Source organism: Epinephelus fuscoguttatus, linkage group LG2 (assembly GCF_011397635.1).
Source record: "Epinephelus fuscoguttatus linkage group LG2, E.fuscoguttatus.final_Chr_v1".
Taxonomy (NCBI): Eukaryota; Metazoa; Chordata; class Actinopteri; order Perciformes; family Serranidae; genus Epinephelus; species Epinephelus fuscoguttatus.
This window is the reverse complement of record NC_064753.1, coordinates 32,368,400-32,384,995: the sequence shown is the minus strand read 5'-3', so window position 1 is coordinate 32,384,995 and position 16,596 is coordinate 32,368,400. Positions and strand designations below refer to the sequence as shown.

General features: G+C 38.1%; 2 protein-coding genes and 1 long non-coding RNA gene across 3 annotated transcripts in view; 1 reads left to right on the top strand and 2 right to left on the bottom strand.

Moving 5' to 3' along the window:
• Window positions 1-2,431: 2,431 nt before the first annotated feature.
• arl6 (ADP-ribosylation factor-like 6) lies at window positions 2,432-9,410 on the bottom strand. The gene is made up of 8 exons (XM_049598428.1): window positions 9,244-9,410; window positions 7,574-7,727; window positions 7,236-7,297; window positions 6,958-7,026; window positions 6,776-6,870; window positions 6,353-6,482; window positions 6,191-6,246; window positions 2,432-4,861 (listed from the first exon to the last, which is right to left on the bottom strand). Exons 2-8 carry the CDS (start codon window positions 7,691-7,693, stop codon window positions 4,836-4,838), a joined length of 558 nt encoding a protein of 185 aa, XP_049454385.1. The 5' UTR covers window positions 7,694-7,727; window positions 9,244-9,410; the 3' UTR covers window positions 2,432-4,835.
• On the top strand, window positions 8,769-11,301 carry LOC125902268 (uncharacterized). Its single transcript, XR_007451067.1, has 3 exons — window positions 8,769-8,861; window positions 9,368-9,505; window positions 11,164-11,301. It is a non-coding gene; the product is annotated as an uncharacterized LOC125902268 (long non-coding RNA).
• A 195-nt stretch (window positions 11,302-11,496) lies between these two features.
• epha6 (eph receptor A6) overlaps window positions 11,497-16,596 on the bottom strand; it is an 80,336-nt gene continuing 75,236 nt past the window's right edge. Inside the window, exons 14-20 of the mRNA XM_049598259.1 lie at window positions 16,326-16,511; window positions 16,143-16,204; window positions 15,827-16,036; window positions 15,566-15,715; window positions 14,110-14,303; window positions 12,590-12,739; window positions 11,497-12,294 (exon numbers count right to left, since the gene is read on the bottom strand). Of these exons, the coding sequence (XP_049454216.1) occupies window positions 12,180-12,294; window positions 12,590-12,739; window positions 14,110-14,303; window positions 15,566-15,715; window positions 15,827-16,036; window positions 16,143-16,204; window positions 16,326-16,511 (1,067 nt within the window). The 3' untranslated portion in view covers window positions 11,497-12,179. The remainder of the gene's footprint in view (window positions 12,295-12,589; window positions 12,740-14,109; window positions 14,304-15,565; window positions 15,716-15,826; window positions 16,037-16,142; window positions 16,205-16,325; window positions 16,512-16,596) is intronic.

The window sequence follows — 16,596 nt, the reverse complement described above, 5'->3', positions numbered from 1 at the left end:
AGAGGTCTGTAAATTTGCCTCACTGTACACTGTTAGGAAACGTTTAGATTGAGCTTAATTGTACCATTTGATGGGACTGCATCATAATGTGTGATATGAATCGTATGGTCATTATTTGGTTCTTATTGAAGAAGCAGAAATTATTACTGTAATTATTATCTGGCCTCTTTAAAGGCATTTTTGGGGTGCTTGGCATGCTCGAAAACACATGAAACTTTGCACACTTGACAGAAGTGCTGAAAATAATAGATATCTGATATGGGGCCTGAGCATGGGCGTGGCAAATTTGCTTCAAGTAACAGCCCCCACCTGTAAATTTCATGTAGATGTTTGAAATTTGGAAGGTAAATGTAACATCTGCAGACACACAAATAAGCCTCAAGGAGACATACCATAAACCCAACAGGAAGTCAGCCATTTTGAATTTATTGTGCAATTTTTCCACCATTTAAAAGCACTTGAGTGTTCAACAGGAAGTAAGCTTTAATGATGATGATGATGGTGAAAAGATGTCACTGACTATTTGAAAATGTTGTTTGAACTGTTATATTTAGACCATATTTCCCCAGGACTTGCAATACTGACTTAAATTTGGATGTGATTTCTTAGTGGACAAGGATCCAAAATGATGACAGACTAATATTTGCAGACTCTAGAGAATGAAAAATTTCACTATCGTAAATTGTGAAATATGGTCTAAATGTGAACGTTCTATGACATCAGTGAAAAACTTTCACCTACCTATTCTGAACGTCTTTTCAGCAGTGACTATAGTCGTTCTTTTAAACGTCTTTTAAACTGAAAAGTGTTTGCTGAGTTGTGTGACAATCATCATTTAATTTATATGAAATTTTCAGTTTGGTCTTGACTTGATTCTCAGCAACAAAATGCATGTTGGGTGCAGGTTTTCTAGTGCTTCCTAGTTGATACTGGAAGTGATACAAAATGTATAATACATCATCTCCACTGCCTTGTGAGAGAAGGTGACAGGGCCTTCTTCATCGCTGCCTGCAGCTTTAATTTCTGTCTATATTTATATTTTGACAACACAGTGATAGTTCATTTTTCTGGATATGTCAGCCATTTCCTTAAGCAAGTCATTTTTTGGAACACCAGTTTTAATTACTTTGTTTTGACCATCCCTGCCCTGATGAAGATTCTGTGAGGTGGATACTGATCAGCATTTTAACCGATATACTCCACTAAATGAAAGTTTGTAATCAGAGGAGTACCATAGTTACGATGGGCCCCAGTGCATTCTAATATGGCAGGCCCTTATGCACCCTGTTACTAGTTATGAAGCAAACACACAGAGTTTTAGGGCACATTTGTATTTTACCAGCAGTGGGTCTTACTGCCGCTTTTATGTTACATCCACTTGCAGATGTGTCAGTCTTGAGAGATTTTGCACCTAAACTAGCTACTGTAAATCATATTGTCTCGTTACACTGATATTGGAAAACATCAACAAATTACTCAGCGTTCATCACTACATATAAAATAGGAAATTATTAGTTAAACTTAATAGTTTTTTTATAGTTACATTATAGTTGTTAATAGTTTATGTAGAATAAGCTTGTCATTTTGTTATAGATTGATACTATCTTACGAAAACAGAAAACCATGATGGAGAGTTCTTCTTTGAACACGATGCTACACACATTGCAACTGCATTGCCTGCACTGTCTATATTTAAGCCCCTGTTTGTAATAACTCCTCTTTGCTCAGCCTAAGAGCACTTGAGGACCATTTTCCTCTCCGTTATAATAATGTGTTCATTTAGGAATACTATGACAAAACTACTTGACTCTTCTTGAAAGGCTTAACAGTGTTCTTCTGTGCTTTCCTGTTTAAATTAAGCAAACATACAGTAACAAACACAGACAATGAGAATAGTTGAGCAACTGAAGCATTAACTTGAACTGGATTTAGTTTGACATCTGACAAGCGATTCTGTGTGATACTGATGCCAAAATCCAAATTAACCGGCAGACAGCTGGAAAGGTTTCTAACTGCATGTTTGACAGATGGCTGCCACATGACCTTGACACTTTCTCAAGCCAAACACTGAAGCTAAAGCGTGTTTACAGCTTGATGATACTAACTACACACACATGTTCCTTAATGATGTCAACATATAGATCCACAAATTTACACAATTTACAAAAATGAATAGGTGTGCTACATATAATAACAGAAACCCTCATAAGTTCTATAAATGAATGTTTATGTTTAATCAAATAAATTCTTCAGTGCTCAAGGACTGGAGGTTTAATGAGCAGCTGTTGCTGGCAGCCCTCAAGATGTCTGAGAGAGAGAGAGAGAGAGAGAAGTAGAGTGTGTGAGAGCCACACAGAGGAAGAGAGAGGAGATAACACCACAGTGACATTACTTCTAAAATCAGGAAACAATACTCATTTTCCACAGTATTTATTCTTTGAAAAGTAACACATACAATGTAATAAACAGAACACACACATTTGATAGTAACAATCTATAAAGTCTCTGATACTAAAGTGAACTTGTGCTCACAGAGTCTGTTTTGAAATAAATGTCTGGAGGACTTGACACACCTCTCCTCGTTTTCAAAATATGAAGTGTCTGAAGGACATGAAGCTCATCCCAGTAAATCATCACTGACATGTTTGTAGAGTTAGACAACGACAATATATTACAAAATCAATGTCGTGTCCTTAAAGCAACTATGAGCGGGAGGATTTGAATATTTTGGACTTGGGTGTCACCCAGTGGATGTCCAAACTGGGACACTGATGTAACTGGGCTGAACATGACACACAGACTAATTTTCACTGGAAATGTCTTCTTGAAAATGTTAGACAGTAAAATGATTCCGAACTTTCAGAAGCAGAATTTTTAGCTTATGTTTCTTGTCTGTGGTTGGTAAATCTGTTGAAATGAATTCACTTTATCTGATTCACAACTAAAAGATGTAAATACATAAAATCTAACAGGAATAGTTTTGTCCTATCCATCTCATACACTCTGGTAATATATTCTACAGTTAATATTTTAAACTTAAGTGAACAAGACCCTTTAAAATAAGACATAACTGTCTTAATGTCAGTCAAACATCCTAGATTTGCTGTGTGGCGCAGCCCTAAATGTGACCAGGACTGTAAGGACACCCATAAGTGATTTTATCCTGATATTTTCTGTCTATATTCAGTTTCATATCAAGTGTTATTGGAGGAAAATATTTTTGGATTGTTGCAAGGCCTTTTTGGGGTATCTTAGAACTAAAAAGCAGGCTTAAATGAGACATTTGTGAGCACAAAACCACAGATTATATAAAATAAAACACTATTATCTTAAATATCTTATCATACATTTTTGTCAGTTGTTCCCTTTTGCCTTGAACTTACTCAAAAACAGTGAAACACCCCACACAGCTCGGTTGCAGCAATGCACCAAAACTAAAAAGCAACCACAAACTCTGATCTGTGCAGAAATTGTTTTTAATGCAAGCTCTCAGTCCGAGACTGGAGAAGAGGATCAAAGGCTTGCATTAAAAACTGCGTGCAGTCTGAGCAGACGACACTCAGTTGTCTGCCTTTGAATCACCGGAGTACCATGAGTACATTGTACGACGCATTTTGTTTGATTACATTTTTCTTTTTTGAGCAATGAAATAAGGCAAGGATAAAAACACTGGTTGAAAAACAGCTTTGTAAAGACGAGTTTTGACTTTGAACCAAGCTAATTACCTCGACATTCACTTTATGACAAATTGTTTTATCACCTGTTACAGCTAAGTTAACTAGACATGTACACTTAGCTACAAGTACAACAAAATATACAGGGTCCCTTAAAACATTTAATTCAAAATGTATGTTTAAAGCTACTCAAAAAAGAGCAGCATTAATCAAACATGAGCAGAGCTGCATGAAGTTTTAGCTGCAGTATAGATATAGTAGTTCTTATTTTTAATGTGACAGTGAGATGGCCCTATATGCAAGTCTGAGAAAGGCGATGTGCTCTCGAACACAGGACACATATACCAGAAAACTTGCTTCTGCTGAAAAAGTCAATTATAGTTAAGTGAACTGTTGTGATGGTTAAACGCAAATAATAATATGTTTCCACAGAAGCCCTGAGAGACATAAGAAAAAAAGAAAAAAATGGAGCATTTGGCATATTTCAGAGGGGGAAACAAGTTCTACAGTGCCTTCCTTACAGGTCGTCTTGTATGTATTAGCCCATTACATGTAATAGTATTGGTATGAAATGATAAATGTCAGTCAGTGGACAAACAGTGGACCTTGAGTTTGCATCACTGGTGATATCATGTGATGCCAGTGTGAAAAAAACAGCTGTGAAACATGTGTCTGCAGGGAAGCTGGCACATAGTTAAGGGCAAAAAGATATAAAATAACACACCCAACAATATGCCCTCTCTATAAGACATCCCGGGTATTCATGCTCCCTAAAATGAAGACAGCACCAACCAACATAATGTCACAGATCATGATCCCTGTGAGCCTGCACGGCAAAGCTGTTTATCACTTTGACCTCATAATGCTTGCATGTAAAAGTAAGAATATGTCCAAAATAAATGTATTTAAGTTGCCAATTTGTATGGTTCCCTCTGACTCTGCACTGTTAGTGGATGCATCTTTACGGTTGTGTTATTACTGGTACCAGGGAATCAAGTCGTGAACTCATCTGTCGCATGAAACCACACACATCTGAGAATCAACGAAATACCCCATTGAAAACATTTCTTTCCCGTGGTACCTCTGAAAACTGGGTCAACTGGTCTTTCAGAAAAGACTTCCTGGTATGCTGCTACTTCCGGTGTGTCCGTCCTCACGCCCTCACGTTCTCATTGTTTTGATTTGATCTGGAAAAACATGAGAAATGCAGTTAAGCAGCAAAATATTAGGCAAGTTATGAAAAAATCTAAGATAAATCTGTGTTATTTATTGGGGATGCAGATATTGGATTTTTTGCCGATATCCAATATGCCAATATGTAACAGCTTATTTGGCCATAACAGATACCGAAATGGATATGTCCATTTTTTCCCCACCTAATTTCAGTGATCATCAAGTCTCTTGACTCAGTGGATGTAGTAAGGAGTACTGGAGGTGATGAGTTTTAGACATACTGTGCTGTTAGTAGGGCTGTGACGGTATGAATTTCATACCATGAAGCTCAAAAAGAAAAAAGAAAAAGGGGCGATGACGATGATGACCTCATCATCGGGGTACCTTCAAGTACCGCTATCGTATGGTTATCGTCACACAACCTTGACACTGACTCAGCTACTTTAGGACAACAGTCACAATAACACAGTAAGCATGGTAAGGAAAAAGTAGGGGAATTATTTTTTCATACAATCTTTTACAGCAGCAACACAATAAGTAACACACCACATATAAAGCAGCCAGTACTCACTGCATAATTTGATCTATGGAAGGATTTGAATGAGAGCAATAAAAGTAATACAAAGAAAAGCAAATGATGTTGATGTAGTGGAACATTAACACAAAGTTATGTGCAGTGTATCTTTCAGTCGTACATGGACATGCATTTAAACAAACGTGATCCATTCTGATGTGGAGAAAAACATTAAAATAAATAAATTCTACAGATTTGTAGGATTAAGAGGGAAATTGTTGGTGCTTAAAATGAGGGCGAAAAATGGAAATACAAATTTGTTCTGGAAAATTTCAAAATTATTCAAACCTAAATGACACCATCCAACAATAAACTAATTCAGCCAATTGTTGAGAGTTTCAAGAAATATAAAAACACATTAAATGCAATGTAGGTTTTGAAAATGACCACTAAGATCCTTGCTGCTTATTAACTGTGGTCGTGTCTGCACTAGGTGGCTAATACTGAATTTAAAGTTATACAACTAATATAAATCCATAACATAGTGAAACAACTTTAACATTTTTGGTCTTCTACAAATGACTCATGATAAAATGTTGTGTTCCTTGCCATCATTATATCCAAGTAAAATTTAGATGCTAGTTTAGCAAAGATGACAAATGTCAGACAAAATGTGGCAGATACTTTGTTCCTGTTATTTTGCTCCTGTACACACAAACTCAACATTTCTTACATGGATTTTTTTTTAATTGATTGCATACAATGTAGGTAAAAGCTGATCTGATATACATGTATTCTACATGTAACAGTGAATAAAATCTCATCATACCTTGTAACCAGTCGACTCCCTCCTGTAAACCTTCTCCTTTTAGAGCATCAGTGGCACTGAAACAAATCAACACATTGTGTTAAAAAAAGCAACAAACCTTTAGGTCCTTTTTTTTTGACATCCTGGCAATTACCGGAAATTAGTGTACATGTGTGTTCATACCAGATGTGCCAGGGTTTGTCTTTGATGTTCTCCAAACACAGCAGCTGTGAGACCTTGACAGAAGACAGAGCATCCCTGACATCCATCTTGTTAGCAAAGAACAGGATGGGGATCCTCCTGTGTTTAATATCTGTAGTGAGAATGAGAGGGATGACGTCAGAAAGTTAGTGTGATAAATCTGTAATGTCATTCGGTTCTACTAATGTGGAACCATATTGTGAAAAGCCTGAGAAAAAAGAAGACAGATGTGCTATTGGCAAAACCTTAAGTGTGCTCATTTTTCAACAGCAAAAACAGCCCTCTTTGCTTAATGCACAGTTTAGACTGAAAATAGCCCAAGAAAGAGACAGAACAGCACAATGATTTACTGGGCTGGGATTTAAAGCCAAGTTAAAGAATCATGATAAATGTACATAAGCGTACCAGGATGGTTTAATAATGTGTCCAGTTCTTCTTTGGCTACTACCATCCTCAGTTTGTCTGCACTGTCAATGACAAATATGATAGCCTGGCCTTCCCTGAGAAAAACAAAGAGATCACAGGAATTATTATGTAAAACAAACAGAAAAAAGCATTGGTGTTTTTTGTAGCACTGGTTCACTCACTTGTAGTAGTGTTCCCAAAGGTTTCTGTATCTGCCTTGACCAGACATGTCAAACACTGTGAAGGACAGACTACAAGAAGAGAGGAGAAGAGAAGACAGAAAACTTTGATGCGCTTATTGCAGTTGTAGATTAGGGTTGTCAAAAACAGCATAATATATCCGAATAGCTCCAAAATTATTTGAATTTACTTGAAACAGAGATACTGTTAGAGGATGACACAACATCTTAGACTACCATTTTTTAAACAAACAACAAGCTGTTGTTTCATGATGAGCTACCTGGATGTCTTGAACTTCTCTATGCTGAAGCCAATGGTTGGGACGATGTCTTGTGCCTGGGCCTGAAAGATAAATGCAGCATATTGTAAATAAAAACCTAAACAAGTGACAAATAGACAGCCATAGTAAAATGATTGCTATAGAAAAACAAAATCAGTAATATGGAATATGAGTGTGCCAAACTCCTGTAATCCCTTATTTGGTAGATACAAGTCTATCACATGTGTATCTGTGTGAATAAATAACATTTCTGACATTAGTTATGTAAGAATTTCACTTTGATGCTACCTTACTCCTAAATTTGCAACATCATTATAGAAAACACTGGGCAGACTTACATTAGTGGGCTTGAGCTGGTTGATGATGGTGGTTTTTCCACTGTTGTCCAGACCAAGACACAGCACATTCACCTCTTTCTTCAGTCCCAGCCATCCTGCCAACTTGTCAAACAGCCCCATTGGCTAGCCAGCAACCATCAGCAGCCTGTCTGATCTACAAGAATAAGACAACAAATACTCCAGTGGTTAGATGATAACAACATCTCTCGCACAAATTGCAGCTCAGTTGTCTGAAAGGTTTAGACACCAAAGGCATAGTTGCACTTAAACACTGACATTTATTCTGATTTCTTGCTCTGGGTGAAAGATGTCATGTGTCGCCCTCCACCAGACCGCTGGTGGAAGTAGTCCACAGCTTTTAGTGTCAATATTTTAGCTGTCTTTGGAATACTATGTCTTTATCCTCTGTGGATATCTGCTTAGCATCACAATATAATATCACTGTTTTAAAGTAATAGTTCTGTCTTACTTTCTTACTCTGTCTTACTTGTGTCCTCTCACCTTTCTTATTCAAAATGGTGGCAGTGCCACAACTTCATATTTCCTTAGCATCCCCCCTTCCCTCCTCTCTTTCCCATTTCCCTTTTTCCAACATATAACTTACAGGCATGAGTTAAATGAATATTAACAACCCCTACAAAACCCATCATTTGTCAAGACAATAGATCACTTTAAATATATCTTTTGAAAACTTACAAACTTGTGTTCAATATCCAAAACTTGTCATGACAAGTGTAGTTAAAGAGAAGAAATAAGTTCAGTAACTCAGTGGAGCTGTCTTTTCTTTACAATGTATGTGTGATATACATCTGATATTAATGCAGCAGAATCAGAAGTTTTATTGCCAGGTGGGTGTTGTCTGCATACCATAAACATATTAAGTGGAAATCAAAATAAAGGCAAGGATCTAAAAAAGTAAAAAACATAGAGTAGAAAAATGTAATTGCTTTTGAATGAGAGAGCTGGACTGTTTTGTGCAGGATGAACACAAGTACTGATCAGGGGATCTGCAAAAAATACACATTATTCAGTATTATTTCTGCTGCTTTGAGGCAAACTTGGAGTGCAATCATCAATAAATGGACTTTTCTTTAAACACCCTACTCAATGCGTAGCGTTTAACTGATTGACGTTTTCCAGGACCATTTAGCATAGTGAATTAGCACATCCACCCTCTCCTGGTAAGGCATATAAAATTAATTAATGTCAACGCTGAGAGAAGACACTCGTGTTTATTAGCTACAGAACTATGTCTCATTGCAGCTATAAACACGACGACTTTTATTCGGTAAGCGTTAGCTTAAGCTAACGTGCTTAGAAGGCTCTAACCAGGTTCTAACGTAATTAACATTCGCTAACAGCTATTTAGTTAATCTCTTGTTGTCACTGGTGCTAGCTAGCCTTAGCTAACGTCTAGCCGCTAGGTTAATTACTTCAGCTTGCTGGGTCTAAATGAGCTGTAACTAACGTGAAACAACTCCTCTGCAGCACTTAACATCTATGTTTACAACATAGCTACATTAGTAAGACAGCATGAATAAAGCTGTTTGAAAGCTAACTTAGCTAGCGTAACGTTATAGCTTCACAGTTAAAGCTAACACGTTCGACGATATCGCTAACGTTAGCTTATGTTGTTCTCGCCCAAACTGGTTTATAGAGCTGGATTTTACCTGTAGTATTGTCGTAGGGTCTTGCCTCCAGGATGCACTAATGCTCCCTCAAACTAGCTCATTAAATAACCAGGGTCAAGGCAGTGTTTCATTCATTTCTCCTCCACTCTCTCATGCTCTCTAGCCAACAGAGGAAACACCGAGATATTTACACTGTGTTGCTGGGAGACCAGTGTGCTGACTCAAGGCTGCCCTCTGCAGGACAAACGAGGCTGCCCCCTTCCAGTCTTGGCAACTGCAGCCCTGCAAAAGCAATGTGACTGTAATGATTTTCAGTTTTTCCTCATTTGCTTTAACACATTTGTCTCATCAGAGATCACATTTTCACACACACACAGGCCTAAACTGAAAGTCTCTCTCCCAAAATGACACATTTTGTTTGCAAACTGCTCTCACACTCACAAAATATTTGCAACAAAAGCAACTTCTAGTACTTCTGGTCAAACTTCTGGTCAAATGTATATATTCTTTCAATCAATCAGTTACACAGTAGACAACAAAATACAACATACAGCTATTAATATGAGCTAATTCAACTTTGCTTTTGCAATTTGTGCTATATGCTCTCATCATTTATTGAAACTTTGGATAGTATGTGCCAAAAAAAAAGGTCAAGCAAGGATATCGCAACATGAATTGTATTCTGTTCTCAAAAAAATATTTTACCAAAGAAAACAAACCCCATTACACTTTTATGCTTTTTTTTTTTACTTTTTTGTGATGCCCTATTGAAATATAGTTAAAAAAAGATATAAAAATATATTTTCAACGGCAGTTTTCCTCATTTGTTTTATTCTTTTGTGATCTTTCTTGCTTATTAACAGCCGTTGACATGTGAGGCCTACAATAAGCACCTAGAGCTTTTGTACTGTATTATTTCTTTACCAAATAACCAATAAAGAATGTCTCCCAAACCCATAAATACTGAGAGACATCTCTTTTCCTCTCCCTAAGTGCCTTTTTCCTCTGATCAACGCTTGCAAATAGCAACACAGAGGAGGTGCTATGAAGTTTCACACGGGTTCATTAGAGATTTATAACCATGCAAGCAAGTTGTATCAGCTGTGAATATGTTTTCATTTTGTTTAACACAGTTCAAGCAGAAGGTTTATGTTGAGTGTAATGCAACATTACCTTTCTCTTTCAAAAATTAAGCTTTTTATTTACCTGTTTTCTCAGTTTTTCTTTTTCCACTTTGAGTTGTATCCCTGCAACTGCATTTGTAAGTTACTTTATGCAAATCTCTATGGAAAACTATACATAAATACAGTGTTGGGGAGTTGTTAACTACATGTAGTTCAATTATTGGTTTGATTACATTTTAATTACTACATTCAAATGTCAGTAGCTTTTTTAGTTGTTAACTTTGGGTTACATAGTTTATGTAGTTAATTACAAACTACCTATTCATAATATTTTCATGCAGTTTTTTTGACTGAAATCACCTCTGGTTTGCAACCAAGATGTCTGCAATTGTATATTATAAATATCCCTAGATGTTTTACCTCCCTATCCTCTCCTTAAAACGTATACTCAAGCTGCCCTAGTCCCTAAATCAAACACACCTACTCTTTACTCAGAGTCAGTTGTACTTCTGTGTATCAATAATATTACAGACTCAGGTTGTGATAATTTCCTGTGATGTTGTTTGGATGTATTGAACTACTTTTTGAAACCATTTTGACTTTGCCAAGCTAAAATTTCAAGCGCAGTTAAAATGTAGTTTAACTTCTTTTCATTGTGAAGCAGCTTGTAGCTTGATAAATTAAAGTTTTAATGTAGTTTCCCCAACACTGGTAAAATATAGGCATTAAGTTAAAAAGTATATCCCTTGGTAAAGAAGCATTATACTGCATTAAATTTAAAAAATGAACAAAAAGTGTGTGCTTCATATTTTTTCTTTGTCTTTGTCTCTTTCAGTCTGTATACCTTGAATCTTGAACCCACCATAAGGACCTGTTTGACAAACTCACCTGACGATTCTTCATGTCCAGAAAACGTGTCAGTCTCTCGAGTGACAATTAAGAGGACACTGTTATTGTGCATGTGTGTTTGAGAAGAGAGAACATGCATCCATGGATACCTGCCTGTGTGTGTATGTGTATGTGTATGTGTATGTGTGTGTGTGCGTGCGTGTGTGTGTGTGTGTGTGTGTGTGTTAATGAGCATAAGTAATTAACGGTGCGCTTTGATGTTCAGGCCCTGGGTGCTTAAAGTCTGAGAGAAAACGAAGTATTAAAATAGGGTTGTTTATTAAGGAACAAACATACTGAATAAAACATACAACTTTCACAAGACTTTTTGTACAAGACATACTGCATTATCATGAGGATAGAACGTACATTTCTATAAAATCTTTTGACATTCAGCGGTCTTCAGTTCAAAAAACATGATTGTATTTACTTTTCTGTCGATCTTTATCTCTGGTGAATTTGTTTTATTAACCAGCAGGAAAGGTTGTTATTAAAATCACATACTGTACCATTTGTTACCATACCTCCTATCCTCTCCGCATCTTCTCTGGTCATGAGGTAACTGACTTGAGACCATTCAAAGTCAATAGAAACCATTGGATTGTCACTTGGAAAGAGAAGAGGTATCGGTGAACACTTGAAAAGACACTAGAGAAAAGAAGTCCTAAATTCAAGTGAATGCTAGTAGTTGCTGAGATAATAAAGAGACCGCATTTGGCCAACGCTGACAGAGGTTGGTTGTTGTGGAGGCTGTATTGATAATGATCCATAAGATGATGAGTGTGTGTGTGTGTTAACTAGACCACGTGTGTCTAGCAGCGGACCGCTCTCGCATGAGCAGCGTGTGGTACCTGCTACACCTAACAGTCTGGTGTTTGTGCAATTAGTTGGATGACGATGCCAAGGAAGTCTGGTTTGTTTCCGGCTCAGTGTGTACACACAGTCTGTCTCAGCTCCGTGGTCTCACACTTGAAAGCCACTCTGTTGGATGTGGTGGAGCTGCAGACGAAGGGACTGTATGCTGCTTATGATTCTCCTCTGGTGGCCAATCAAACAGATCCCAATACGCCTGATGTCGCTGAAGGGGAGAAGAGGAGTTACAGTTTTAAATTCATAGTTTGAGAAGAACTGTAGACCTACTTATAAATCATGACAAACATGCAGTAAAGCTGTGAATGTCACATAAAAAATACTTCCCTGTAATACTGTAATACCTGCAGTAGTAGTAATATAGTCACAGATCATTTCTTGCCAGAACTTAATAGTTAAATCAATTTCATTACAGTTTCACTACTTTTTCTGTTCCTTCAATGCTACTTTGTTCCCTTTTAGTGTCTGATACTGTAGCTGCACTCTGTATAATCTTCACTCACTCTATACTCATGGTTGAAATAGAATCCAGTGTTGTGTATCCTGCTGCAAGGAAGTTGTTCTTATACTGGCTCATTTTGATGGAGTCGAGCCAGTCGCCGATAGAGATGAAAAGAGGGTAGTCTGGCATGTCCTCTGGGGAGTCAGGGAAACTGAGATGACAAACAGAAAGTTAAAGAATACATGGAAAAAAGTTAGCAGATTGTTGACGGATGACAATCCTGATGCTATGTTACTGCTAATCGTCTTTCAGTGCATAAACCTGCCTTAGAAAAATGGTTTTAGTTCACTGTATGAGGTCTGGTATGCAATTTAACTTGCAGACACTTGCAGGAATTAGCGGCCAATATTACAGCTTTACTGATTTTTCTCCTCCAAAGCTACATTATTATTGAGCTGGGGTAGTTTTAACATCTCTACCTGTTGTTGTGGTGTTGTGTCCAACGCGTAGGATTTACCTGCTTTTAAAAGACATACTTCAGCTACAAAATCAGTTTCTCACCCATTGTTATGTTGAATTCATGAAGAATGATGAATCCAACAAAGGAGAAAACTCTTGGTGAGTGGGAGTCAAACAGAGCCATGATTAACAACTATAAATTCACAATCAAATTCAAACCTTTTCTTTCACCTCTCTAATTTCTGTGAAGGCTCTTTGGGAGGAGGATTTGGGGCGAGAAGATCTCTGAGTAGCTCGAATTGTGTACATACCTCACCTGTTTGCACCAGACATGTGTTGATTCAATGTCAAACTGTTCATCACACTTGTTGGACCAAAGCTAGACTATTTAAAATGTATAAAAATTTGGCCCTTCTTGTGAAAAATGTCATCACACACCTGCAACGTATGCACATATGTTTTGGTCATGTGCGTCGCTGCATAACTACTGGGCTGCGATTTTCAAATGGGACACTTATCGAGCCTGATGCCATTACAGCCCTATGCTCGGAGAGATCTTGTAGCTGCTGTAACATTCTTGGCTAGACGTCTCCGTCTGAAGTACTGAGCATGCGACTGGATAAATGAGACTTGGATTATACTGTGTGAAAGTTTGTAAACTAAACTTCGATATAGTTTTGCTGATGTTAAACACAGGCTCCTTCACCATTAAGAACTTTCTTCATTTTTGGATTCTTCATTCACCATGGAGCTCTCAAATTCAAGGTAACACAGGGTGAGTCACTGATATGCAAATTATCATTTTGTGGGCAAAGTATTTCTTTAAGGCAGGAGAGATCCAAATATACACACTCTTTTTCAAGCCAAACTGAATAAATATTCAGTGTGTGGTTTCCCCACAGTGTCTGCAAGTTTTTAAGTCCATTCAAGATGATCATTATTCCCTCCTGACATTGAAAGAAATGGCTGCCTGGAGGGTAGAAAAGCAATAAACCTATACAGTGCACTATGCTTTAAATAGTGTTGTTAAGTCTAAACAACTTAAAGTAAATGGGCCCAAATCCTGCAAAACCACCAGTGAACAACACCTTTTACAAAGTGTCTGTATCCACTGATACTTACCTCTGCACATCATTCACCAGAGTGAGCAGACTACTGGGATTAATTATGAGTTTGTCCAGGAAAGAGAGCACATTGTTGAAGCGTGGGCGCTGGTTGGACTCCTTCTGCCAGCAGTGCAGCATTAGCTGGTGCAGTGTCACAGGGCAGCCCATGGGTGCTGGCAGACGGTAGCCTTCCTCAATTGATAAAATGACCTGAGATGAACATCAGTAAGTTGAATACAAATGCAAAATGATATTTGTGTTGATCATGTTTAAAGCTCAGTTCAGACCAAAGATTTATGACGAGATAAACTGATACTTACAGCTACTTTCTTGGCACCAGTCTGCAACGTTCAGACCACCTGCCAGGTTACACTGATACAACTAGAGGAGACGGTGTATCGTCTCCATAGCAACAACTCTATGTACTTCCTTTCTCACTCACAGCTTTTACATTAATTTTGTAGCTGAATATAATTTGTAGCTTCTTAAAATATGAATGAGGATAGTGATAGTGAGATACTAGCTGCAGTTGTAGTTTTAGTAGTGATGAAATGGCAAAAACAAAACGACCTGAGCATCAGATGGACTCATAATACTAGGCCACAATGATTTAAATAACCAGCACTGATTAATCTACATCATAAGGATGACATGACACTGTCATGAACCTGTCATGAACATTATGTACATGTCATAAATGTTTATGACTTCTGTCATTACGTGTCATTCGGTTTTTGTAATGACAAGTTGACATTGTTTGGGTTGTCTTGATTATGACAAGTTGACATTAATCAAAGTGACATTACCAGAGGTTGTCTTTGTCATGACAAGTTGACATTAAATTTGTTTGGGATGTCCTTATAATGACAACTTGACATTAACCAGGATGACATTACCAGAAGATGTCTTTGACATAACAATAATAATCATTATGTCAACTTGTCATCAACACAAAAAGAGGTGCATTTCTTGTTAATGTCAACTTGTCATGACAGAGACAACTTCAACAACAATGTCACTTTGATTAATGTCAAGTTGTCATCATCAAGACTACCCAAACAATGTCAACTTGTCATTACAAAAAGCGAATGAGACTTAACGACAGCAGTCATAAATGTTTATGACATGTACATAATGATCATGACAGGTTCATGACCGTGTCATGTCATAGTTATGACAGTGTCATGTCACTCTCATGTAGATACCTTCAAGTAAAGTGTTACTGAATATGTTTGTGAGATTGCTCAGCCGAGTGGCTATTGAAACAGATGACATGCAGTACTTTTTAAAACCAGCCACTGGCAACTTGACAAGCTGAGTCCCAGGTGACACCATCAGCAGCTTCAGTCGAGCTGAGAGCAGTCAGTTTATACTGCTCCAACTTTTTTCTGCAAACACTTTCATCTGGCCCAAATCTCTGGTCTGCACTGGGCTTCAGTGATTATGGAGTTTTAATGTGATCAGCAGCTTACATCTTGATTGGACATCTCCCAGTAGGGCCTCTCACCATATGACATCACTTCCCACATAACAATGCCATAGCTCCACACATCACTAACTGTGGAAAATTTTCCATAAGCGATAGCCTCTGGTGCCGTCCACCGTATCGGTATCTTTCCTCCCTGGCACAAAACAATAACAGAATAAGCCTGTTAGAGAGATATTCATCATTTCTATCTGCAATAACTGTCAGATTGTAATATGCCTGCACTAACTGCTGGACCCACACTCACTGTAGCAGTGTAGGCTGCCTCAGTGTCGTCCTCAAGGACTCTGGACATGCCAAAATCAGACACCTTACACACCAAGTTTTCATCCACCAAGATGTTGCGAGCGGCAAGGTCTCTGTGAACATAACCCATGTCTGAAAGATAGGTCATGCCTACTGCGATGCCCCGCAGCATGCCGACCAGCTGGAGCACTGTGAACTGTCCGTCACGTGTCTGGAGATGTTGTGAGAAAGCGAGGGGAAGAAAGGACAAATATGATATATGGAGGACAACAGTCTCAGGAAACAGGTGTACATCTGTGAACATGTTTTCCTCTCACCCGGAGAAAAGAATCAAGCGCTCCATTTTCCATGTACTCAACGACTATCATTACTGGTCGGCCTGAGGAGAAAGTAAAAGACAGGATTTTAGTGATGAATAGAGAGATGAAACTAAAGTAAAGATTGCTGTGAAGTGATGCTGAAGAGACGAACACCACAGATACACAAATACGTGAGCTTACTTCTGGTGACCACTCCCTCCAGTCTGATGATGTTGGGGTTGTCAAACTGTCCCATGATTGAAGCCTCACGCAAAAAGTCTCGCCTCTGTTGCTCCATATAGCCCCCTTTAAGTGTCTTTATTGCTACAGCGATGTCCATCCGTCCAGGTATGCGCAACCGACCGCTACAGACTTCTCCGAATTCACCTGTCAAAACAACGCAACACTTAAAAGGGTGCTGGCAGAAGAAGCACACACTCGGCAATGTATAGTTTGTTTTGTTCTGCTACTT